Genomic DNA, 25,011 nt, shown 5'->3' on the forward strand with positions numbered 1-25,011 from the left:
TATGTAATTACAATAGAATGAAAGAGGATAAGACAAATGTATAAGTAATATAGATAGAAAAATGATGTCTTTATACGTGTAAATACTGAATAGACCAAATGTATATAAGTAGCAAGGTATATTTGATACTTATTGTTTATGTATGGCAAAGATAATGCCAGAACAGTTACACTGTGTCCAATGTTTTAATATGTGTTTAACAAAAAAAAAAAAATGAGTTTTAAAAAAAAAGAATAATGAAGCATCCCAAGACTAATGACCAAAAGGTAAATCTGTCAGCATCACTTTTTGCATGTTACCTTCCAAATAAGAACAGGAGCTACAAGAGCTTTGGAGCTACTAGTGACTGGTTGTAAATGGCAAAGTAGAAGCTGGATGATAATATTCAATATCATGGGACCTAATCCCCCCCCCCCCCGTCTCCCTCTGAATTCTCAGGAATTCAAACAAGATTTTTGTTAAATTCTGTGTGCAAAAACCATCCTCCTTTAATTAGGTCTTTACACAAAACATACACACACAGACTCCTGTGACAAAACAGTTCTGTGACATATGGTTAGGAGGAGAAATTGATTGCCCCTGTACTAAAGATGGGACTACAGCATCGATGGCATTTTGAATATATGGAAAAAGAATAACCTGTACTGTTCATGAAAGTCAGATAAGTAATAGGGTCAAAGATGGCCTTATGTTTAGGTAGTGGGGACCAAATATCAGAGGCACAGATGCTGGGGGGGCACTATTCCCAGGAGCAAATTCCCAGAAATTGTTCCTAAGCCCCATAGCCATGCCAATCATTTTGGAATGTCATTATTAGCCTGTAACCTCAATTGTTATGGACAAGCCCATCCCATTTGTATTGTTGCAGCAATTATCATTAGCTAAGCCATTTGGTTTCTGAAATTGGAACATGAACGTATGTCTATGAGTACCCTTCTTTTCCTTTGGTTCACAAAGTGAAATGTTTAGCTGACATGCTGCCTATAAAGCAAACTTGTGAATTTCCAGAGCCATGGTTTAAGACTAGATTTTGTAGGTTTCTTCCTACATTACATTTCTCCTAATATCAATCCATTGGGCATTTTAGGTTTAATATAAATCCTTGCCTTGAGAAAATATCATTCTATGGTAAAAGGAGTTTATCAACCATAATTACCTTTTGCAAATACAGTATGGTCCCTTTAAGCACAGCATAAAATTTCTTCCATCCCCTTCGTCCTCTTGGAGCTGAAAAAGATAGATAAATATATCCCATGACTACAGAAAAGAGGGACACAAAACTAAGGCAGAATATCAGCAAATAGCCAGAATCTGCAAAGACGAAGTCAGGAAAGCAAAGGTTCAGAATGAACAAAGACTTGCAACAAAAGTCAAAGATAATAAAAAAGTTTCTTCCAACATATAAATAACAAGAAAAAAATCAAGGAAACAGTTGGTCCACTAAAGAGAGAAGACGACAAGGAACTAACAGGCAACAGAGAGAAAGCAGAGCTGCTTAACTCATTCTTTGCATCGGTCTTCACGCAAAAAGAAACTATAGCCCAACCTACCAAAAAGGTAACTGTAAAAGACAGACTAGAAATAAAAGTTAAAATAAGCAAAAAAAAAAAAAAGAGAGAGAGAGAGAGAGAGAGAGAGAGAGAGAGAGAGAGAGAGAGAGAGAGAGAGAGAGAGAGAGAGAGAGAGAGAGAGAGAGAGAGAACACCAGTCTTATCTTGATGAACACAAATCACCAGGACTGATGGATTACACCCCAGAGTTCTAAAGGAGCTGGCAGAGGTCATCTCAGAACCACTGCACATCATCTTTCAAAAATCCTGGAGCACCAGGGAACTACCGGAGGACTGGAAAAGAACTGATGTGGTTCCCATCTTCAAAAAAGAAAAAAAAACTGACTCAGGAAACTACAGACCAATCAGCCTAACATCAATATCCGGGAAGATACTGGAAAAGATAATAAAAAAACAGATCTGCCAACACCTAGAAACTAGTAAAGTAATAACTAGCAGTCAGCATGGGTTTGTTAAAAACAGATCATGCCAAACCAATCTTATTTCATTTTTCAACATAGTGACTAAATTAGTAGACCAACGAAATTCTGTGAGCATAATATATTTAGACTTCAGCAAGGCATTCGACAAAGTAGACCACAACCTACTTCTTGGTAAGCTAGAAAAAAGTGGGATAGATAGCATCACCATCAGATAGATTTGTAACTGGCTGACAAACCATACCCAAACCATACCCAATACTCAAATCCTTAATGGTATTACATCTACATGGAGGGAAGTAAGCAGTGGGGTACCACAAGGTTCCATCTTAGGCCTAGTACTCTTCAATATCTTCATAAACGACTTAGATGATGTTAGATGACTTAGATGAGGGAATAGAAGGGGAACTTACCAAATTTGCGGATGATACTAAGCTGGCAGGAATAGCTAACACCCTAGATGATAGGTTCAAAATCCAGATGGATCTTGACAGACTTGAACACTGGGCCTTATCTAACAAAATGAAATTCAATGTAGAGAAAAGTAAAGTCTTACACTTAGGCAAGAAAAACCAAAAATACACATATAGATTGGGTTAAACCAGGCTTAATAGCAGTAACTGTGAAAGGGATCTTGGAGTCTTAGTGGACAACCAGCTAAATATGAGCCAGCAGTGTGCAGCGGTGCAGCGGCAGCCAAAAAAGCCAATACAATCCTAAACTGCATTAACAGAGGTATAAAATCAAGAGCAAGTGAGGTACTAATACCGCTCTATAAAGCCTTAGTAAGACCACACCTAGAATACTGCATCCAGTTTTGGTCACCACACTATAAAAAGATGCTGAGACTCTAGAAAAAGTGCAGAGAAGAGCAACCAGGATGATTAGGGGACTGGAGACTAAAACATATGAAGAACAGTTATAGGAACTGGGCATGGCTAGTCTACTGAAGAGAAGGACCAGGGGAGACATGATAGGAGTCTTCCAATATTTGAGGGGCTGCCACAGAGAGGAAGGGGATCAAGCTATTTTCTAAGGTACCTGAAGGCCAGACAAGGAATAATGGATGGAAACTGACCAAGGAGAGATCCAACCTAGAAATAAAGGGAATTTTTCTGACAGTGAGAACAATCAACAATGGAACAGCTTGCCTTCAGAAGTTGTGGGAGCTTCATCATTGGCGGCTTTCAGGAAGAGATTGGACTGCCATTTGTCAGAAATGGTGTAGAGTCTCCTGCTTGGGCGAGGGGTTGGATTAGATGATCTACAAGGTCCCTTCCAACCCTGTTAATCTAATCTAACGATTATCATGTGAAATCACAAGAAAAGTCCACAGAAAGGTTTCAAATGCAATTCATAAAAAAAAAAAACAAGATAAGAGAGACTAATAAACTGAACCAGCGATCAATAATATATGTAAACGTTTATTTTCAATTTAACAAACATGAAAACGTATAGGTAGTCCTTGACTTACAACAGTTTGTTTAGTGACTGTTCAAAGTTATAATGGCACTAAAAAAAGTTACTGACCACCATTTTTCACATGACCATTGTAGCATCCCCATGCTCACAGGATCAAAATTCAAATGCTTGGCAACTGGTTCACATTTATGATGGTTGCAATGTCCTGGGGTCATGAGATCACCTTTTACGACCTTCTACAAGCAAAGTCAATGGGGAAGCCTGATTCATTTAACAACCATTTTACTAATTTAACAAATGCAATGATCCACTTATCAACTGTGGCAAGAAAATTTGTAAAATGGGGCAAACTCACTTAATAAATGTTTCACTTAGCAACATAAATTTGGCTCAGTTCTGGTTGTAACTCAAGGACTACCTGTACTTTTAAAATAAATAGGAGAAAATATGAAAGGAACACTTTCGAATTATCAAGCGAAAAATGGAATGAGAGGTCTCTCTTGGACCATGCCAAAAACAAAAACATGAGAAACAGTGGTACAGAGTCCATGATAGGAATAAAAGAAAAAAAAGCATGATTAAGCTAGATATCACCCACTACCAAGGTATTCAAAAGACAATGCACAAAAAATAGTAAACGGCCTCTGAACTCTAAGCTTTTTCTGCATAGATTGCTGATAATGTAAAACAAAAAAATTACATGTGTTTCCCTGCTTTCCCTTTAATCAATAGGAAATTGAGTTAACTGGAATTGTTTTAATCTGGAATTATCAACATTTCAAAGAATAACACACAATTTTATGTATTGTAGAGAGAGAAGTCATCCCTCTTAGAAGAATGAAATATTTTGAGAAATATTTAAAAAGGCAGACTATTATATTTCCCTAAAGGAGAAACATGCTCTTGGAAAACAGTCCCCACCTTTCTTAATAACCCCAGCAGGACTGGGCCAGCCTATCTACAAGACAAAAGATCTCCAGCTCCAGGTTGATGGGATTAAGACATGACCCTCCATGATATAATAGGATTAACCCATCTAGCAGCAGAGCTCACCACATTGCACAATCACCTGGGGACATTGCATCACCCAGTAAACTCCAACCAAACCTGGGACTCAGACAACCTACAAAGTTCTTGCACAGGAACAGGAAGTTCAAGTGCAAAGCCCAAGAGAAGGTATATATATACCCCTCACTCTCAACTCAGTGTGGTCAGCTGCACCAGGACTATGTGCTTGGTGGTTCTGTTCACCATTAAACCCTTTTTCCAATCAGCCTCCATATTTCCAGTGTCTTTATCCCATCTTGGAACTGAACCAGATAGATATTTCTTCCAACAGCAGTTATTTTCTATGTAAAATGAGTTCAAGACTTTCTGCTACAAACAATGGTGTGGAAAGTACTTTCCAAGGGCTTCCTCTCATATTTCTTCAATGGAATCCAAGAATCACATGTTGGTAGTGATTATGCTCTAAGATACTGTTTGCTTTAATCATAGCATGTTACATAGTGTGGGTTAGCCATTAACCATGGCTTTCCACTGCACAATGAGCTAATTTGAAACAAAACACATTAGTATAAAGTAAGAGCCTAGTCATCGGGTTACCTTTTGAATGAACCTTTGAATTACAACTTGGGCATATGAAACAGTTTTTAAAACTATCATAATCAAAGATTATTGATTCTGTGGTGGTACATTGACAATGGAAGTTATAAGCTATCAACAAACAAGAATGGTAACTATTTCATTGGTTGTAATTGGCTTAGTTTTGACTTGGAATCATGTGTAAACTTAGTCATTGTAGCTCATTAAAAACATGATTAAAAGATGGATTTAATGTTAATGTGATACATGAAACTAGGATTTTTAAATCCTGTTGGTTTGAACTTAACCGAAAGGAAAGGTAATTGAACCTGAAAGTTGCCAGAGTAATATAAAATGAGGAGATGGAGATGATGCTTTCATATGTGCAAAGCTGTGAAATAATTAATAACAGCCACAAAATTAATTAATGGTAAAGATTATTTATTCCGTCTTTAGTTGCACTGACAGTTAAAAATGCATCATAGACTCAAATTGTTATTTCATCATATCAATCTTGTCCTGATCTCGTCCTCCCCAGTTAAGACTTACTTCTCTTCCCATCCATGTCAGCATGGGTTTTCCGAGTGAGGATGCCATGCTTGTAGGTAACAGCATTCTGGGCCTGGGGAGCATCCAGGAAAGGGTTACTGCCATCCACTATCCTTGTGATTTTCTTTGCACTGGCACCAAATTTATCATCCACCAATTCTGATAATGACTTCCTGAGTTCATCTTCATCACTTTGATGCAAGAGAAAAAGAATAAAAAAATTAAACTGAAGCATAGAAATTTTGGGGAGAAATGCTACACAGTATTTAGAAAAACAAAAAATTTATCAATAAGTTATTGTGGATGTTGCTGTAAAGTTATTAATATAGAGGTATTCTTTTTCTTTTTTTCTTTTTATTAGTTTATAATATAAAATACAAAAATACAAAAGCAAATAATAGGAAAAACGGGGGGGGGGGGAAGGGAAGAGAACAGTGTAGAGAAGAAGGGAAAAAGAAAGAAAAGTCACTGACTTCCCACTCTCTTTGATGCAGTAGAATAAGAAGTAACATAGAACCTCAACTTCTTACTTTTACATACTAGTATAAACCAGGAGTGAAATGCTCCCGGTTTGGACCGGATCACCCGATCCCGTAGCGATGGCGGCGGGTGGTTCGGAGAACCGGTAGCAAAAATCCCTGCGGACCCCCCCCCCCATGCTCAGCTGAGCCGCACGATCATCAGAGGCTTTTTTAAAAAAACTTTTTAAAGCATTTTTTTCTACAACTTCTTCCGGGGGGAAAAATGCTTTTAAAAGTAAAAAAAAAGCCTCTGATGATCGCGCACCTCAGCTGGGATGTCAGAGACTTTTCAAAGCATTTTTTTCTGCAACCTCTTCTAGGGAAGAGGTGGTTTAAAAAATTCTTTGAAAAGGCTCTGACAATCAGACAACACAGCTGGGATCGTCAGAACCTTTTCAAAGCATTTTTTAAACCACCTCTTTCCCGGAAGAGTTGCAGAAAAAAATGCTTTAAAAGTCTCTCTGACGATCCCAGCTGAGTTGCCTGATGGTCACAGAGACTTTTCAAAGCATTTTTTAAAACGATAGGCAACTCAGCTGGGATCGTCAGAGAGACTTTTAAAGCATTTCTTTCTGCAACCTCTTCAGCGGAAGAGGTGGTTAAAAAAATGCTTTGAAAAGGCTCTGACGATCCCAGCTGTGTTCCTGATTGGCAGAGGCTTTTCAAAGCATTTTTTGCATTTGCAGAAAAAATGCTTTGAAAAGTAAAAAAAAAAAAAAAAAAAAGTTGGCCACGCCCACCCAGTCACATTACCCCCCCAAGCCACGCCCACAGAACCGGTAGTAGCAAATTTTACATTTCACCCCTGGTATAAACTAGCCATTTCTATAACAACAAATCTATCTAATCAGTAAAACCTAAAATCAAAGTTTAATTCTTTTCCAGCTCAAGCCTGAAGCAGTTTCCAAATAGAAACAAAAGTACTTGTGTTTTTTTTTCTTTTATCAAAATAGTTTAGCCATCTCTGCTAACTCCATCAGCTTTTGCAGCCATTCATCCATTGTGGGGATTAAAGCATCCTTCCATTTTTCTACATAAAGTAATCTTGTTGCCATTAACATATACAGTATAACATTAAAAGTTCCAATTTCCCCCCCAAATCTTTTAATATAGAAATATTCCAGACTGCAGCATCAGAAAGTGGCCCATATGAAAATGAAGGGAATGGATTATCTCAATTTGTCTGCATACTGGCTAAATTCTGAAGCTCAGAGAGAAAGAGGAAACTATAGCTGGACAACAAAATCCATTTTCTTTACCAAATGGGGAAGAGTGTCATCTTTGGAGATAGCTTCTGCCACACCTATCAGTAACTTTTCAAGGCGAAGCCTCATATATCCTGTGCAAATTGATATGCTGGGGAAAAATGGGGAAAGTTCTTTAGATTCAGTTGAATCTTTAACCAGACTGGAACATGTCAGGTTATTTTTATGGCTCTCCAAATGAAATAGGATCCCCTCCAAAGTGACCTGATTTGAATATGGATCATCCTGAATCATCATGATTTCTTCAATTTTACGACCTTTCTGCCACTGTAGTTAAAGCAAATCACTGCAGTTGTTAAGTGAATCATGTGATCGTTAAGCAAATCCAGTTTCCCTTATTAACTTTCTTTTTCAGAAGCCAGCTGGGAAAGTTGCAAATAGTGATCACACGTTCCTGGGACACTGCAACTATCATAAAAGTGCTGGTTGCCAAGTGCCTGAATTCTGATCACATGAGCATGGGGATGCTGCAAAGGTCATACATGCAAGGACTGGTTGTAAATAACCTTTTTCAGTGCTACTGTAATTTTGAACGGCTGCTAAATGAATTTATAAATCAAGGACTACCTCCATAGTACAGCACTCCAAGAAATGTGAGGAGGGGACTAACAGAACTGCCAGGACTCCAAGTCCGTGAGTGGCTCTAGAGGAGGAGCAATGCAGCCTAATAAGCCCTCCCAACTATGACAAGAGAAGAGGAACTGATGCATATGAAAGATACAGAGAGTATTTTACTAAGCCACAGTAATTCATCCATGAGAGGGATTAAATAGAAAGGAAGAGGTGGCAGAGTAATCAGTATCCAGTTTCCCTCACTCAGTATAGCAGGCAGCATTCTTGGGAAACATAATAAAGTACATAGAACAAATGGTCCATCAAAGGGCATAAATGTTGGCCATCTTGTATGATCCTAGACTTAAAGGCAGGTAGAAAAGATGGTGGGATAGAAAGGCAGATGCTGATTCTGTGGAAGGCAGAGGGCTTCATTATCATCAGTTCCTCCAAAGGATGCACATCTAATCCTGTGGAGATTAGTATGTGGAACATGACTTTGGAGCTGGTGACATCAGGACAAAAGAATAATCCAGGTGTCCACTACCAAGCTGATGCTTATGTTTCTGTGAAATGTTACTAGAAGGTTGGTAGAAAATCGCTCCTATGACCTTTTGGAGTGTGTCTCAACTTGGGGACAGTTTTTTGATAACATCTGACCACTGTTCCCAGCATAAGCATAGTTCGCCTAGCAGGCAACATTGTTAAACCCAATCACAGTTTTTCTTAAAAATTAAGTATTTAGTCATCAATTTCTCTGCCTTCTTATGGTGACCACCAGCCAGAAGTGAGCCCTGAGCCCTATTCATGGCACCTCTCCTTTTCTTTCCTTCGGCTTCCCTTTCTGACTTGCTTTATTCTACCATGTCCACTGCTTGCCCGTGCCCACGTGGTAGCAGCTGCCTTCCTGCCTGCTTGTGCCCTACCAATCATTTTTGGTGGCTGCTGAATTGTCCCAGTGTCCAATGTTGCTTATGCTCAGTCTGTCTTCACCACCTGTTTGCCTGCTGGCTGCATTTCTGCACCATCCCCCCATCCACCAGACTGCCTTTTCTTCATTCCCTGTAAGGACCTGCCTCTCCTCCTTTCCCAAGAAAATATAGACTCTTAAAACGCGGTATTTCAAAAGGAACCTTTTATTGAGAAGAAGTGATAGCAGAACAGGCGAAGCAGACTCTAAATTCCCTCCCAAACTATACAGTTAGAAATAAGACTTTAGAGTCCCTCTCCTCCAGTCTGAATGTGGATTTAGCCAATCCACAGGTGTGAAGATATTTATTGCAACAGTCATCCGGAGAACCAGATAAGGATCCATTCCCATGGTCTTCTTCCACTTTCAACCAACTGACACAATCCACATGACCCTCCCTCCTTATTTCATTCCCAAATGGTGAGAATATTGCAGAGTGCTTAGGCGCCAGGAAAAAGGTTATAAAATACAGCTTATCCCCATGTTCCTCCTTCCCTCCATTTGAATGGCAGTATCACATTAGGGATCTGACATACCTCCCTTCTTAGAAAAAAGATAGATCCACCTGTAAGAGATAAAGAGAAGAACCATTATAGTATTTTTGCAAGGTTTGTGAGGGTATTGGGTGTAGAATTTCTTTAAGAGTGTGGGGGCAATGATGTGTTTTTTGTCCACCCACACCCACTTTTGGGAAGGGGGTAGGTGTTTCCATGCTACCAGGTATTGGGTTTTCCCTCGGTGGATTCTAGAATTGAGGATGTCTTTGATTTCAAAATGTTGCTTACCCTCAACCATTATGAGTGTGGGTGGTGCATGGGTTTGAGGCGTAAGTGAGGATGTGACTTCTCTTTTTAACAGGCTAATGTGAAAGACCGGGTGTACTTGTCTGAGTGTTTTGGGGAGTGCTAATTCTACTATCACTGGGTTGATGATTCTAGTGATTGGAAATGGTCCCACAAATTTTGGCCCTAATTTCTTTCAGGGTTGTAGTGTTTGCAAGAATTTTGTGGATAAGTATACTCTGTCACCAGTGGTGGGTTTCAAAATTTTTTACTACCGGTTCTGTGGGCGTGGCTTAGTGGGTGTGACAGGGGAAGGATACTGTAAAATCTCCATTCCCTCCCCACTCCAGGGGAAGGTTACTGCAAAATCCCCATTTCTTCCTGATCAGCTGGGACTTGGGAGGCGGAGAATTGATGGGGGCGAGGCCAGTCAGAATTTTTACTACCGGTTCTCCAAACTACTCAAAATTTCCGCTACCGGTTCTCCAGAACTAGTCAGAACCTGCTGAAACCCACCTCTGTCTGTCATCTATTTGGAAAGGTTTTGGTTGTGTTTTCTTCTTGTCTGCTTGGTGTTTAAATGTTTCTCTAGCATCCTTTAGTGCTAATTTGACTACAGGCCAAGTGTTTTGTAGGATTTCCATCCATTCCTTCAGGAAAGGGATGATGAGTGTTTCCATTGGTAGTTCTTGCATGGGGGTGATATCTTGGCCTGTAGCTATTTTAAAAGGGGTGTAGCCTGTACTAGAGTGTACGGAGTTGTTGAATGCTATCTCTGCAAAAGGTAATAGTTCAGTCCAGTTATTTTGTTGATAATTAATAAAACACCTAAAATATTGTTCTAGCACCCCTTTTGTTTTTTCACATTGGCCATTAGTCATCGGGTCATGTGATGAGCTTAAGTCTTGGGCGGTGCCAAGTAGTGTTAAGAACATCCTCCAAAATTTTGATGTGAATTGGACCCCCCTATCAGAAATTATTCTCTGAGGAGCTCCATGTAAATGATAAATGTGTATCAGGAATAATTTTGCTAAGGCTTTGGCTGTTGGGATCTTGTTTAGAAAATAGGTCTGTGATGACCCAAATAACAGATTGCAGGGAATAATTGTTCCCTGCAATTTCTGGCAATTCTACTATAAAATCCATAGAGATCTCTCTCCAAAGTGCTGAAGGTTCAGCTACTGTTTGTAACAGTCCTGAGGTTTTCCCTTGCTGTCTTTTGGATAGCGCAGATAGGACAGCTAGCCACGTAGTTTTCGATGTCATTTTTCAGTGCCACCAGAATTGTCTTTTGATGAGGTGCAATCTTTTGACAAATCCAAAGTGACCAGCCAGTTTAGAGTGATGGTAGCATTTCGTAAGGTCTAATCTTTGGCTGGCTGGTATGTATAACTTTCCTCCCATCCATGCTAAGTCCTCTTTGATGAGGTTTTTGTGGTTTAGGAACCACTCATCGTTGCTTAAGGCTTGCGTAAACACTTGGGTAGTTGCGTTATCAGTGGTCCCTACTTGTTTGGTTTGTGATCTAGTGATTCCTTTAGTTGCAACTTGATTATCTTGAAGGCTTGGTCTGATTACTTCAGGCTTTGTGCTGTTGTATTGCAGTTTCCTTGATAGGGCATCTGCTAAGTTTTTTTTCCCCAGGTAGATACTTAAGGGTAAAGTCAAACCATTTGAAATATTGAGTCCACCTGACTTGTTTTGGGGAGAGTTTCCTTGGGTTTTTTAGAGCTTCCAGGTTTTTGTGACCAGTCCAGACTTCAAAAGGGATCATACTTCCCTCTAAAAATTGTCTTCACATGAGGAGTGCCCAGCGAACAGCATAGGCTTCTTTTTCCCAGATAGCCCACCTTTGCTCAGTTTCTGATAGTTTTTTGGAAGTGTAAGTGCAGGATTGCAGCTGTCCCTGTTTGTTTATTTGCAATAGGACTGCCCCTATTGCGACATCATTTGTATCCACTTGTATTACAAACAGTTTCTCTTGGTCTGGGTGTTTTAAAACTGGGTCAGCCGAAAAAAGCCACTTGAGTTTCTCAAATGCCACTTGGCATTCCATTGTCCAATTCAACGACTGTTTAGGCTTTGATTTCCCCTCCCCTTTTGTTTTTAGGAGGTTGGTTATAGGAAGGGCGATTTGAGCAAAGGCGGGTATAAATTGGCAGTGAAAGTTAGCAAATCCCAGGAAGCTTTGTAGTTGCTTGCGTGTGAGGGGCGTTTCCCAGTCAATTATTGCTTGGACTTTTTGGGGATCCATTTCTATCCCTTGGTATGAAATGAGATATCCCAGGTAGTCAATCTTTTCCTGGTGGAATTCGCATTTAGAGAGCTTGGCATAGAGCTTTGCTGCATGGAGTTTATTTAGGACCACCCTGAGTAATTTTACATCTTCTTCTTTTGTCTCCGTATAGATTAAAATGTTGATAAGGTAAACCAGGACCCCTTTATATAAATGGTCATGGAGCACTTCATTTATTAGTTGCATGAATATGGCTGGGGCTCCTTGTAATCCAAAAGGAAGTACTTTAAATTGGTAGCAGACCAGTGGTGTGTTAAATGCCATTTTCCACTCATCTCCCTCCCTTATTCTTATTCAATAGTATGCCTCTCTCAGGTCTAGCTTTGAAAAGATTTTCCTTTGTGGGAGGTGTGCCAACATGTCCTTCATAAGGGGGAGGGGGTACATGTTTTCTACACTTATTGTTTTTAAATTCCTATAGTCCACGCATAATCTCATAGAGCCATCTTTTTTTTCTCTGAAAAATACTGGGACTGTGATTTTCAGGTGTGCTGGTTCAATGAACCCTCTTTTCAGGTTTTTGTCAATGAAAGCTCTTAATTCTGTCAGTTTTCTAGGGGACATGAAGTACATCTTTGGTTTGGGAAGCTTTGCCCCTGGCAGGATCTCGATTGCGCAGTCGGTAGTGCGGTGGAGGGGAGGGAAGTTCGTTGGATGCCTTTTCACTGAAAACCTCGCTAGGTCTCTGTATTCCATTGGTATATCCCTGTTTGGCATTCCCCAACCAAGCATCGCCATTTCGTGGTCAGCCCTCCCCCTTCCAGTCTCCCTTTTTGTCGTCAACAAAAGTTACCCGTAACTGAAATCTGATTGACTCTTGCTTCCAGTTAATTTTGGGATTCCATTTTCTCAGCCATGTTAACCTCAATACTAATGGCCATTCCATGCCAGGTGCCAACACAAATGTTAGTGTCTCTTTGTGATTATTCATAGTTATTTGTAGGGGCTCGGTAGCAAACAGGTGGGTCCTCCCTTGGATATTGATCCGTCAAATTGGCAAAATTTGATTGGGTTCCTTAGTCTCCTTAGATTTATTCCCAGTTTCCCTACTAGGGTGGGACTTATCAGGCAACTTGTGCATCCTAAGTCTAGAAAAGCAGAGTTTTTTTCTTCTCTGCCTCGGCTGAGTATAAACAGTCTTAGGGGGAAGGTAAGCGGTTCAATTGAGTTGCTTACCAGTAATTTGTCTTCTGGGTCACTTTCAGTGAAAGTTGGTTCCTCTAGTTTGATTTCTGGAGTTTCAGTCCCCAAGAGGTGGTGGTTCTGAAGCTCGACGGTTGCTTTGCTTCACAGGGCAGCTTCCTTCCCTTGGGGGCTTGGCTTTGTGGGTTTCCCCCCTGACAGGTGATCTGATTTCCTCACCGGCATCTTCAATCAGCACTTCGCAGCTCGGTGCCCCTCCTTCCTGCATTTAAAACAAGCTGTCGACCTCGGGGTGAAGGGGGGGTGACAATTTGAATTGCTCTCTTTTTCCCTGGGGCGGGGATCTCTTCCAGCCTTGGCTTGGTCGGTACGGATTTCTAACCATGTCGATCTCAGCTTCTTCCACAGTGACGTACCACTCAGGCAGGAGATCTGGTGCTCCTCTGGTGATGCAGGCATTGTAGAGGTCATAGTTTAAGCCATCTTTGAAACAGCTCACCAGGATGCCTTCTGGCCAGTCAATGTGGTAGGCCAGGTCCCGGAATTCCTCAGTGTATTCAGCTACAGATCATCACCCTTGCTTTATGACTTTGATTCAGTCTCTGGCTTTTCGGTCAGCTAGGGGGTCCTCAAAATGGTGATGTAGAGCCATCATGAATCTGTCAAAGTTTCTCAACTCTGTGGCATCCACGTTGTTCAGGGTGACCATCCATCTGGCCACGGCTCCCTCTAATGTGAGAATCACAACTCGTACTTGAGCGCTTTGGGTTTGAAACGCATGCCCATATTCTTGCATGTAGGTGAGTACATGGGCCATGAAGAATCCCATCTGCTGCAGGTTTCCATCAAACTTCACTCCTAAGGGTGGTTTCTGCCTCTCCAACTGCGGGCCCCTGGGCTGATCTGGTGTATTTGCGGTAGCTCAGATTGCAGGGTTTTTTTTGTTGTTGTTGTGGTAGTGGCTATTTCAGAGGCGTCGGCTTGATCCCCTGCAGCAGAGTCTGGGATAATCACCTGGTTATCATCTGCAGCTTCTGCTCCTCTGGGTAGTGGTTCCGGTTTCCCCCTCAGGTTGATGTTTTCTAGCTCTATTACCAGCCGGTTGATGTGGTGCTTCAGTTGGTCCCCCCTCCTGGTTTCTTCGAAAGTTTCCTCTTGGTCGGACAGGGCTTCCAGCTCTAATTTCCAGCTGGGCTTTCGACTGCCTCGGGTTAGGGTGACTCCTCAGGTCCTCCCATCCCAGCTGTCTTTCTGTCAGCGTTTCAACGCTGGCATAGAGAAGAGAGCGAGAGATAAACTCTGAAACTTTTGCCTGCTAAATCCCTTTGAAGTCCGGTTGTCGGGAAATGAGGGGAGGGGGCACATTCCTGGGAAATGACGAGGAAAAAAAGTCTGAAGAATGACTTGGAAGACAGCCAATGAGAAGCAGAGATTTGGGGATCAGAAAGGGAGGGATTGGGGGGCAAAAGGTCAGTCTTATCCGCGCGGAGTCATGATCTGGTGGCTGTTCTCAATTAAAGAAAGATTTCCTTAAAGATTGGCAGTTTGGAAATTCATTTAATTTTGAGATAGCATCGCAGTCTGACACTTTCTTTCTCCCAATTCTAAGCAACCAGTGTGATTTCTTGGAGTCCTCTTGGGGTATCCCCAACTCCATGACTGGGTATGAGGAGTATGCTTCAGGTTGAGCGATGGTGGAGATATCTGCAGCATTCGATTTTTCCTCATTCACTGGTTTGCTCGGACATCATTGCAAGGTCCCCATGGTAGAGCGAAATGTGCTTCTCCAGGTTGATCTACTTTGCAGAATCTGCTTTCTGTAAGGACCTGCCTCTCCTCCTTTCCCAAGAAAGTATAGACTCTTGAAATGTAGTATTTCAAAAGGAACCTTTTATTGAGAAGAAGTGATAGCAGAACAGGCAAAGCAACTCTAAATTCCCTCCCAAACTATACAGTTAGAAATAAGGCTTTAGAATCCCTCCCCTCCAGTCTGAATGTGGATTTAGCCAATCCACAGGTGTGAAGATGTTTATTGCAACGGTCGTCCAGAGAACCAGATAAGGATCTGTTCCCATGGTCTTTTTCTGCTTTCAACCAACTAACACAATCCACATGGTCCTCCCTCCTTATTTCATTCCCAAACGGTGAGAATATTGCGAGGCACTTAGGTGCCAGGAAAAAGGTTATAAAATACAGCTTATCCCCATGTTCCCCCTTCCCTCCATTTGAATGACAGTATCACGTTAGGGATCTTTCATTCCCTGTCCATTGAGCAGACTGAAGAAACAGTGTGCTCTGACAGAACACATATCTTAGCTTCACTTGGCAAAAAAGCTATTCAGCAGCTGGGCTTTGGTCTCCTCAGTAGAGCGGAAGAAAACAAGAAAAATAACCTTGAAAGTTGCTGCTGGGATTGTCTCTATTTCTCTGGAGAACTGGAGTGGAATGAATTCTATGAGGAATGACTGGTGTTCAACATCTCTGCTTCTTTCTATAATTTATTTGGAACTTCTGAGCAAGAGCCACCAATTAAGCAATATCATAGGACTGATGAAGGCATGTATTGGGTGGATCTCTTTCCATTGTACTCACAAAGAATTAGAGAGCTCTGAGGTTACTGCAGAAACCTCAGCAAGTGGTTACTACAGTTGAAAGACATAAAGAAAAATGGGACTGCCATTCCTGCAATGCATATTGCTAAACAGTTTGGAGGGCATTGGGGAGTGTGCATAGATGTGTTTTAGGTAACATATAAGATCTATCTTTTCCAACAATTTGCCTGATCCGTTTCTTTTAAGAGGTTTGTAGGTCTTATACTGTCATGCAACATAAATAACTTCTCTTGGAGAAGTCTTTTTTATCTCTTGGAGTGAGTTTTTTTATGCAGATTTCCTCTGAAGAATTAGTGGAAAATGGGCTTGGTGCTTAGAAATGGGACTTGAGTTCTGGATCTAGTTCTGAAACATTACATCTGGCCTTGAAACCTGATTGGGTTGTCACTGCTTATTGTATCTCAGGAGACATTTAAATTTAGTTTTGTCAGTACTGAATCATATCAACTCTCTTCCTGCAATATTCAAGCATCTTCAAAGCATCCCCAAATATTCTGAAACCTTCCAGAGTGGGAAGAGACCATTCTTCAAAAGCAGAAGGACTCTCAAATCATTAAATTCTGCTACAATGTTTGAGCAGTACCTTCTTTCTAGTGAATTTTAATTATGGATATTCACTTTTCAAATTGCACAAAATAGATCTTTCCAATAAAATAAGTATTTCCCCCCTTTAATCTGAAAGAACAAACAACAAAAACACAGCAAAATCTGTAATAGCTCTTCTATATTACTGAGGTTTTGACTGCTGTGGACTCTAAAAACCCACTCTGTGAGTTTGTTCCTTCCAGCTAACCAATTAGACAATACAAATCTGGTATTCAGTTGATGCCCTACCCCTTTATATATTTATTTCATATTGTGTACATAGGTCTAGTGAATTTGAAGAAGCTAGGATGATGGGACTGCAAATCTGTCAAATTGGTATTCCTTTTCTTTCCAATGTCTGAAATTTTGTGTAGAATGTGGGAGATTCTGTCCAGAAGCTCAACGAGATGTAAGAATTCCAAAAGGAAACCAAAACGAAACTTGCCCCTTAAAGAAACCTGCCATATTCCTGGACTGGGAAGCCATGCCCATTCTCACCCATGCCCTTGTAACCTCTTGTTTAGACTACCAATGTGCTCTACATGGGGCAGCACCTAAAGAGCATTCAGAACTTTAACTGGTGCAGAATGCAGCTGCAAATAGGTGCCAAATATATGGCATATATAACATTATTACTGCTTGAGCTGCATTGGTTACTGGTGTGTTTCCAGGTGCTGGTTGTCACATGTACAGCTGGTTGTCATAATTCAAGATGCTTGTTGTCATATGTACAGTCCTATATGGTTTGGGGCCAAGGTACCTGAGGTATCATCTTTTTCCAAGAACCTTCACCCATTCAATTTGATCTAGGAGATTGGGCATTCTGCAGATCCCGTCAGCCAGAGTGTTGACTGGAGGGGACTAGAAGATGGACTTTTTCTACAGTAGCCCTTGCTCTGTCAAATACCTTGGAGTTTAGAATGGCCCTAACCCTGTTGGTCTTTTGTAAGACCTAAAAAACCTGACTGTGTTCCTGAGTCTGGGTCACTAAACCTGTTAAAGGTCTAATTTCTTGCTTTTACTGTTAATAGGCCAAGCGCCTTGGCTGCTGTGTATATTTATTTTGGATGCTTTTTATTGTTTTTTTAAAAAATGTTTTTATTCTAATTGCTTTATACTTTTGGAATTGTAAATTGCCCAGATAGATTGGCTGGGTGGCTATAGAAATCCAATAAGTGAGTGAGTGAGTGAGTGAGTGAGTGAGTGAGTGAGTGAGTAAGTAAGTAAGTTCTCCAGGGCTTCAATGAAGAAGAAATGAAATAAATCAAAATGTGATTTGAGATGCATTGCAATATTAAAAGCATAGAATCACAGGCTTGGAAGCCTTTTACCCTGTTTTCCCCCAAAATAAGACATCCCCTGGTAATAAGCCCAATCGGGCTTTTAAGCACATGGCAATAAGGCCAAACGCTTATTTCAAGGTTCAAAAAAATATAAGACAGGGTCTTATTTTTGGGAAAACATGGGTAGTTATATTATCAGGGCAGGAGTCCTTATTCCATCCCAGACAAATGGTTGCCCTATCTTTTCTTGAACCACATCAGATATCAAGCTTCCACAACTCCAGGAGGCTAGCTGTTCCATTGACTATTCAGAAAATTTCTCCTTAATTCCAGGTTGGATCTCTGTTTGTTAAGCTTCCACCCATTGCTTCTAGTCCTGACTTCAGGTGTTTTAGAGAATGTCAACCGTCTGTTTTCTGTGACTGTCCATCTCATACTGGAAGACAGCTATCATTTTGCCCCTAATCCTTCTCTTCATTAGGTTAGATGTATCTAGTTTCCTTAATCGTTCATCATACGGTTTAGCCTTTAGACCCCTTATCATTTTTGCTGCTCTTTTCTGCACACTTTCTAGAGTCTCAGTGTCTTTTTTGTATTGTGGCAACCAGAACTGGACACAATATTCATGGTGTGGCCTTACTAGTGCAGTATAGAACAGTACTATCACTTCTCTGTTCTTGACTTGTGCCATAAAAAGAGATAAAATGCTTTGCACTTATTGTAAATGTGGAAATGGGCCAAAGTTTAATGAAATAGGACCATGAAAAAGTAACCAACACAACATAAATAACAATGGCAATGTTCACATCTGAATAGGAAGTAACTATTCTTTTGACATAGATCTACTAATTTAAGTCACTGTTCTTGCATCCTGGAAGCCTGTTTACAGCATGCAACAGAAGAGATGCAATGTATAGCATTGTCCCATTTCTGAGGTAACTAAGGCAAATGACCATTTCAAAATGGATGGAACTCCATCAGTTTAGCATTTGCTTAATTTCCCCATACACTGAAGCTTTTTACTGCATGGATGTAGAACAACAAGGGATCATCCCTTCCTTGCTCACTCTTGTTCTCGCTACTGAGTGTTTTTCAGCCTTTATATCATTTGCTCAGCTATGTAACATTTGCTCAGCGGTTCAGGAATTTTTTCTGGCTATTGAAGAATCCTGGGGTTGCAATAGTGGGCTGAAGATGAATGACTAGGACAAATAGAGGAACTGGTGAATGGATTGGCTCCTCAAAAGGCCTTTTTGTGTAAAGGAGAGGGCAAGGATTACCCACAAGTTTGCGCCATATAGAATCTCCTTGCAAAGAGATCATAAAATGGTGATCTCCAGCAAGTTTGGAAGTTTGGGGCGGGGGGGGGGGGTCTAGCCTTCGCTGCATTTCAGCTCCTTCAAAGGAACATTGGGTCTGCCTACTTTCTCACTTAACTGATTTAGGAAGTTGCTCATTATTTCCAAAGGACAAGTTTTATTATGCCAGTCACTCTCTCTCAACTTCATAGGATTGTTGTTATGGGGAAAACATAAGGAAGGAGTATTATATATAGTACATTTGCCATTTATTGAGATTTATATTATATTATTTTATTTTCAGGGTTTTTTTTGTTTAAAATGTTTTAATTACTACCTATTTCTAGAGATGATTCCCTAGAATCTAGTGTGCTATCAATTTTCCTTTGATTAATATTTGAATAAGAATTTTTATTATGCACAGTTTTTACAATAACTTTTTTCAGTTTAGACAAATATTTTGATTTGGAGATGGTCCCTACTGTATTTGAATTTTTTTTAAACAGTTTGGAATATTGTAGTGGATTTTGATGGTTCTTCCTTTCCATTAAAGGAATTTCCACATACCCACAGTCATTCTAGGCTAAGGCCAAGTAGACACACCCACAGGGACGCCAAATTTTAGGGGGTGCCAAAATTGAAGAGTTCTGAAAATCACAATAAAAAACAAAAAGCTGTTAACAGTGCACTCTGTGAACCTGTGGCACCTTTCAAGGGTTAAATATAATTGTAAATAGGATGAAAATGTAAGAGACAAGAAAAAAATACCTGGGGCTGAAAATGTTAAGTGTAAAGTCAAAAACTCAAAGGAAAAAACCAAAGAAACAAGAGGGCTCCTTTCCTAATGAAAACACACTTTGGGAAGCCCCCCCCCCTTCTACAGAATGAAATATTTTGGGGAATATTAAAAAAGGTAGAATATTATATTTCCCCGAAGGAGAAATGGAGAAACATCTTCTTAAAGACAGAAAGCAGCTCCAGTTTACTGCATAGTAAAACCGTCCTCAGCAGATGCCTGAAGTTTTTAGAGATGGATATTTTGTGTCAATTAAGAAAGACTGGGCCAATCTGTTCACAAACAAAACCCCTTCAGCTTCAAATGATGGGATTAAAATTTGCATTCCCCCACCCAAATTTTAAGGATAGGACGTGACCTTTTAAGACATAATAGGATTAACCCACCACCATTGAAATAACAGAAGACATAAGCCCCCAGAACAGTTCAAACTTCAAAGTCACAGAAACCTATAAAGATCCATCCACTCATTCAACCATTGGTCAGGTGTCCTAGAATCACGTGCTCTTGGTGGTTCTGCTCATCAATACACAGAATCTTTCTTTCCAATAAGCCTCCATGTTATTTCCAGCGTCTTTCTCCCAGCTTGGAACTGGACCTGGATTTTTCTTCCTACAAGATGATGAGCCTGTTGTGACCTAGGCTTCCTGAGTCATTAAAACACATTAGTCCCAAAAACCTCTTTTATTGCAACAGCTGTGAATTACGTTCATTCACAGATGAGCCCCAATTAGTTGTAAAAACTTCTTCAGGAGAAGTCCTTCGGGATAATCACCAACCTTTATCTCCCTTGACACTCTGCCAAAGACCTACTTGGCAAAGCCACATGGATTCCAGAATCAAAGAGAGATGCCGACTGGAAACAGAATTAACAATGTTGCTTTCCTGCAAAGTGCCCACGTGCCTTAGCTCCTCGTTTAAGCCTTATAGGAGGGGCCAATCATCTCCAGGCCTTACTCCCAAGTTGTCCCTTTTGTTTTAACTGTTCGTGCCTTCTGGCAGCTCTGCGCATGCGCACACTAAGAACAGGCTCCTCCTGTTCCTCGGCCTCTCTGCTGTCCAACTCTGGAGGCTCCGGAGTCCATGCATCACTCCCAGATGACCCTGGCCCCATCTCTGTCTCCGACACAGAACCCTTGTCTGGGCTTTCCCCAGACTCCAGGACTGGCCCATGTTCCTCCCCAGCCTCCTCACTGTCTAACTCCGCTGCAAGCTCTGCAGGCTGCTGGCGGACCACAACAGAGCCAAACCTTGGAGGCACTGGAAGAGGCCTGCAGAAGGTATCAGAATGTATATGGTAGAGACATTCTGTATATGCCAGCATGAAGGTACCTGAGGAACTTGCTCTTTATCTATTGCATAATTGATGTGGAATTTGTAATTGCCTCCTGCTAGACATTTTGCCACACTTTCTGCCTTTCAATCCTGACGGCTGGGTTTTGATAAGCAGCTTCTGCCACAATCCTGCCATGCACGAGACACTATTTTTCCCTTTGAGGTGAATGCAAGAGGTCCCTTTGCTTCAGGGGTGGTAGTCACTTACCTTCGCTACCGGTTCGCAAATGTGAGAAAGAACGCGCACATGCTTGCATCGCTCACACGACCTTCTGCGCATGCTCAGAGCATCAAAAATGGGATGTGATTACATCCAGGCGGGTGGGCAGACCACCCGCTACCTGTTCGCCTGAACTGGATAGAACCGGCTGAATACCACCATTGCTTTGCTTCACCTTGCGCTTTCTGCCTTCAAGTCAGTCATTATGCACTACACACAAAGTGTGTAGTCAGCCAAATTATTTAATTCGTTTTTATTCTATTTTAAATTTTTGTATTTATGTGTTTTTTTTCTGTGGCTGTTCACCACCCTGAGTCCTTCGGGAATAGGGCGGTATATAAATCCAATAAAAACAAAAACAAAACAAAACAAAGTGGCATCTGTCCTCCAGTCCCTTCCGACACTAAATAAAGGTTTAATGTCTTGTTCCTGGAACTTGGAAAGACAAAGTTTATTTATCCATGCTGTTTGGAACTTATCTTTCTTAAACCCCTTTCCCACCTGACACAGTTGCATCCTGACATGATGTGGTTAAGTTTTATGTTTAACATGCAGTTCAAGGCTGTATGGAGGTGCACATTGCCTTCATCCTGCCATGATGTCTTTAGTTCTACAGGGCTGGGAGCCACAACATGGCAGCAGGGCAGGAGAGGGTGGAGTCACTGCATTTCTCTTTGGTACATTTTTATTTCCTTGCAGGCTTTCCAGATGCAAGCTCTCTGGAGCCCTTTCCCCCAAACCAACAAATAGGCAAACTACATTTACATTTACAGTACAGTATAGAAATACATAGACCATGGAAGATAGCAAACACTCTCTTTAGGTGGAGGCGTGACATTTTGACCATTGGATGGCCACAACCAGCTCACTGGGTGGGGCAGCTTGGGCAAAGTGAAAACAAACTATTAGCTAGAATGAGCACTGATTGGTTAACCTGCAGTCCTCACCTGCACTTGTAAGTGGGCAGCCATGGGAGTGACGGGATAGAAGTCAAGTATTTATTAAGGTCTGTAAGCTGAGTTTACAGTTTACACTTTTTAATATTAGAAATATACTATTTCTGAAAATTGCAGGTTTTTACTTTGAAATGAAAAGCCTGGTGGTCTGGAAAAGACCCTTTCAGTGCTACAAATAGAAGAAAAAGAGCTTTCATCTAAGGAGGTTGTTCACTACACCTATTGAAAACAAGAAGGAAGGCTTATAGATGTCCTGCTAACTACCAGAGGCTGATTAAAGGGATTTGAGAGAATAGCCTCTGAAGACGCTTTGCTTATTTTGACTAAAAAAAAGACATTGCTAATTGCCTCAGCTGCAGGTATTTTTAGAGAATTTGAAATCTCTAAAGGAGATTTCCCCTCTAAAGGAGGGGGAGGGTTATTGAATGCCCTGCACCCCAATGGCATAATAAAACATTAACCCCCATAAAACAGACTTTGAATAGTTTCTTGGAGTTCATGTTTTCATATTTAGAAAACAAGATTCATTTCTGATGTTTAATATCCTTAACACAATCACATGTTTCAAACACTTACCTCTAGCCAGAGGCAACTCTCCTCCCCTTCTGCCCTCCAGAAATGAAAATAAAAATGGTTGTTGGTTTTGCTGCTTAAAGTACAGGTAGTCCTTGACTTGCGATCAAATTGAGCCCAAAATTTCTGTTGTTAAGTGAGACATTTGTTAAGTGAGTTTTGCCCCACTTTACAACCTTTCTTGCCATGGTTGTTAAGTGAATCATTGCAGTTGATTCCAGCTCAAGTCTTCATCTTTGCATGCAGAAAACAGGTTTGGAAATTTAGGTCAGTTCCCTTGCATTGTCTCATTCAATGAGTACTTGAAACTTTTTTTAAAGGGGGTAGGAAAATAATCCAGGGAAGGAAAGTTATTTTGTAGAATGAAATGGGCGGTATATAAATTAATGAATGCATAATGCACGCATACATACATGTAATATGGAAACTGGATTTACAGGAGTGAGCAGTTGACTCCCATGACACAAAAATGTCAGTCTAAATATTGCATATATAATGTTTTTATAGGTTGAAAGTATAGTTGGTTTTATATCTTGTCCTTTCCTTTTCTTGCAGAAATCTTCTTCTTACAGAGTGTTTTACTAGGACTTCATTATCATGCAATAATATACTTCTACTTTATTAGTTTACACCAATCTCATTTTTTAAATAAGGAAAATCACAATTCTTGTAGCCAGTCAGAATTTTCAGAACAATTCTGCTAAATCTCATCTGAATTTCTGAGGTCAACTTCCACCTACTTGAGTTGTACTGAATTTTACAATGCTGGAGTGGATATTTTAGATTTTATGAGTAATGAGATTAATGAGAGTTTTAGTTTTAATATTACAGAACAATCAGAAGATGTTAATCTTACCTGTTAAAAACTCCTGTGCTGTAATAATTCTTTAGAGCATAAAATAAGGGTTTCCAGGGGTAACAAACTAGAGAGGTCATCTATGGCATGTTTGGTATCTCAACAATTTTAAAAGACTTTTAAAATAAAGATGGCTTCTAAACAAGTTAAGCCAGGAGTTTCTAAAAGTGGAGGAGTGCCAGTAGTGTCAGTAGTGACACAGAAAGCACAACTTCCGGCTGATTCACAGAGCCAGGAGGCTTCTTTTAATGAACTTAAAGAATTTATAAAAGAAGCCATGAATAATCAAACTGCAGCTATGAATAACCAAACAGTAATTATGGAAGGGAAACTAAAAATTTTTGAGGAGGATATAAAGTCAATTAAAGAAGTTGTTGAAGAAAAGCATGATGAAATAAGAGATGATATTGTTCTAGCAGTCTCAGGATTGGCAAAACTTATTATTCAGGTGGATGAGAGAGTAGAAGAAATCAATGAAGCCAATCTGAATTTGGAAAATAAGGTAGGAGACATCATGACTAAAACTGAGAAGGTGGATGATGAACTGGTTATGTTACAATACAGATCTATGGAATTTGCCCTGAGACTGAGTGGGTTAAAAGAAAATAGCCGGGGAAATTTAAAGGATATTTGTGCAGAAGTATGGCAGGGCTAATCAAAGAAAGTCTAGAAGATGTGGCAAGCCGAATTGATAAAATTTACAGGGTTAACTCTTGGGTGGCAAGACAAAGGCAGTTACCAAGAGATGTGGTGATCTATTTTACAACCAGGAGGATCAGAAATGACATCCTACAAGCTTCCTACAAGAATAAGGTTCAAGTGGCTGGACAAGAAGTGGTGGTTCTGAAAGAGATCCCTCCAAAAATGTTAAGAAGCAGAAAGGACTTTGGCTTTTTGGTAAATGAACTGAGAAACCAACAAGTGCAGTACAGATGGGATGTTCCAACTGGTCTAATAGTGAATTATGGTGGAGAAAGATACCGGTTAAACACAGTTTGGAAGGCAAAAGATTTTTATGTTAATGTTCTAAAGGCTGGATATCCACCTTCACTGGGGGGGGGGGCAGGAAGAAAATGGAGATGTTACAACAAGAGAAAGATGGAAAGCAGATACAAACTTATGCTGAAGCTGCAGCTGGAGGAATTATCACGGAAGAAGATTTAGAGCAACCTGGGGGCCCACCCCCAACTTTGGAACTACTCAAGAAGACAGAGGAACCAAGAGAACAACGACTGACACGAGCAACCTACAAACACCAAGAACAACAACTAAAAGTGCAACAATCTCAAGATTCATCTCAAGAAGTCAAAAAAACAGAAGCAGTGGGAGGGGCGAGGCTGAAGAGTAAGATGGAGGAGGATATTCAGCTGATGCTTTTGAAGCTTCGAAGGGCCAAAGATGGCAACTAAATTCTTATCCTGGA

At 40.6% G+C, this 25,011-nt stretch overlaps 1 protein-coding gene across 1 annotated transcript in view; it reads right to left on the reverse strand.

Moving 5' to 3' along the window:
• The window catches only part of PSD2 (pleckstrin and Sec7 domain containing 2), a 172,716-nt gene that overhangs the window by 25,947 nt on the left and 121,758 nt on the right, over positions 1–25,011 (reverse strand). Inside the window, exons 10-11 of the mRNA XM_034411681.3 lie at positions 5,546–5,736; positions 1,157–1,227 (exon numbers count right to left, since the gene is read on the reverse strand). Coding sequence (XP_034267572.1) covers positions 1,157–1,227; positions 5,546–5,736 — 262 coding nt within the window. The remainder of the gene's footprint in view (positions 1–1,156; positions 1,228–5,545; positions 5,737–25,011) is intronic.

The sequence above is a fragment of the Pantherophis guttatus genome, chromosome 3 (assembly GCF_059756535.1).
Source record: "Pantherophis guttatus breed Tessera chromosome 3, ASM5975653v1, whole genome shotgun sequence".
NCBI classification, from domain to species: Eukaryota; Metazoa; Chordata; class Lepidosauria; order Squamata; family Colubridae; genus Pantherophis; species Pantherophis guttatus.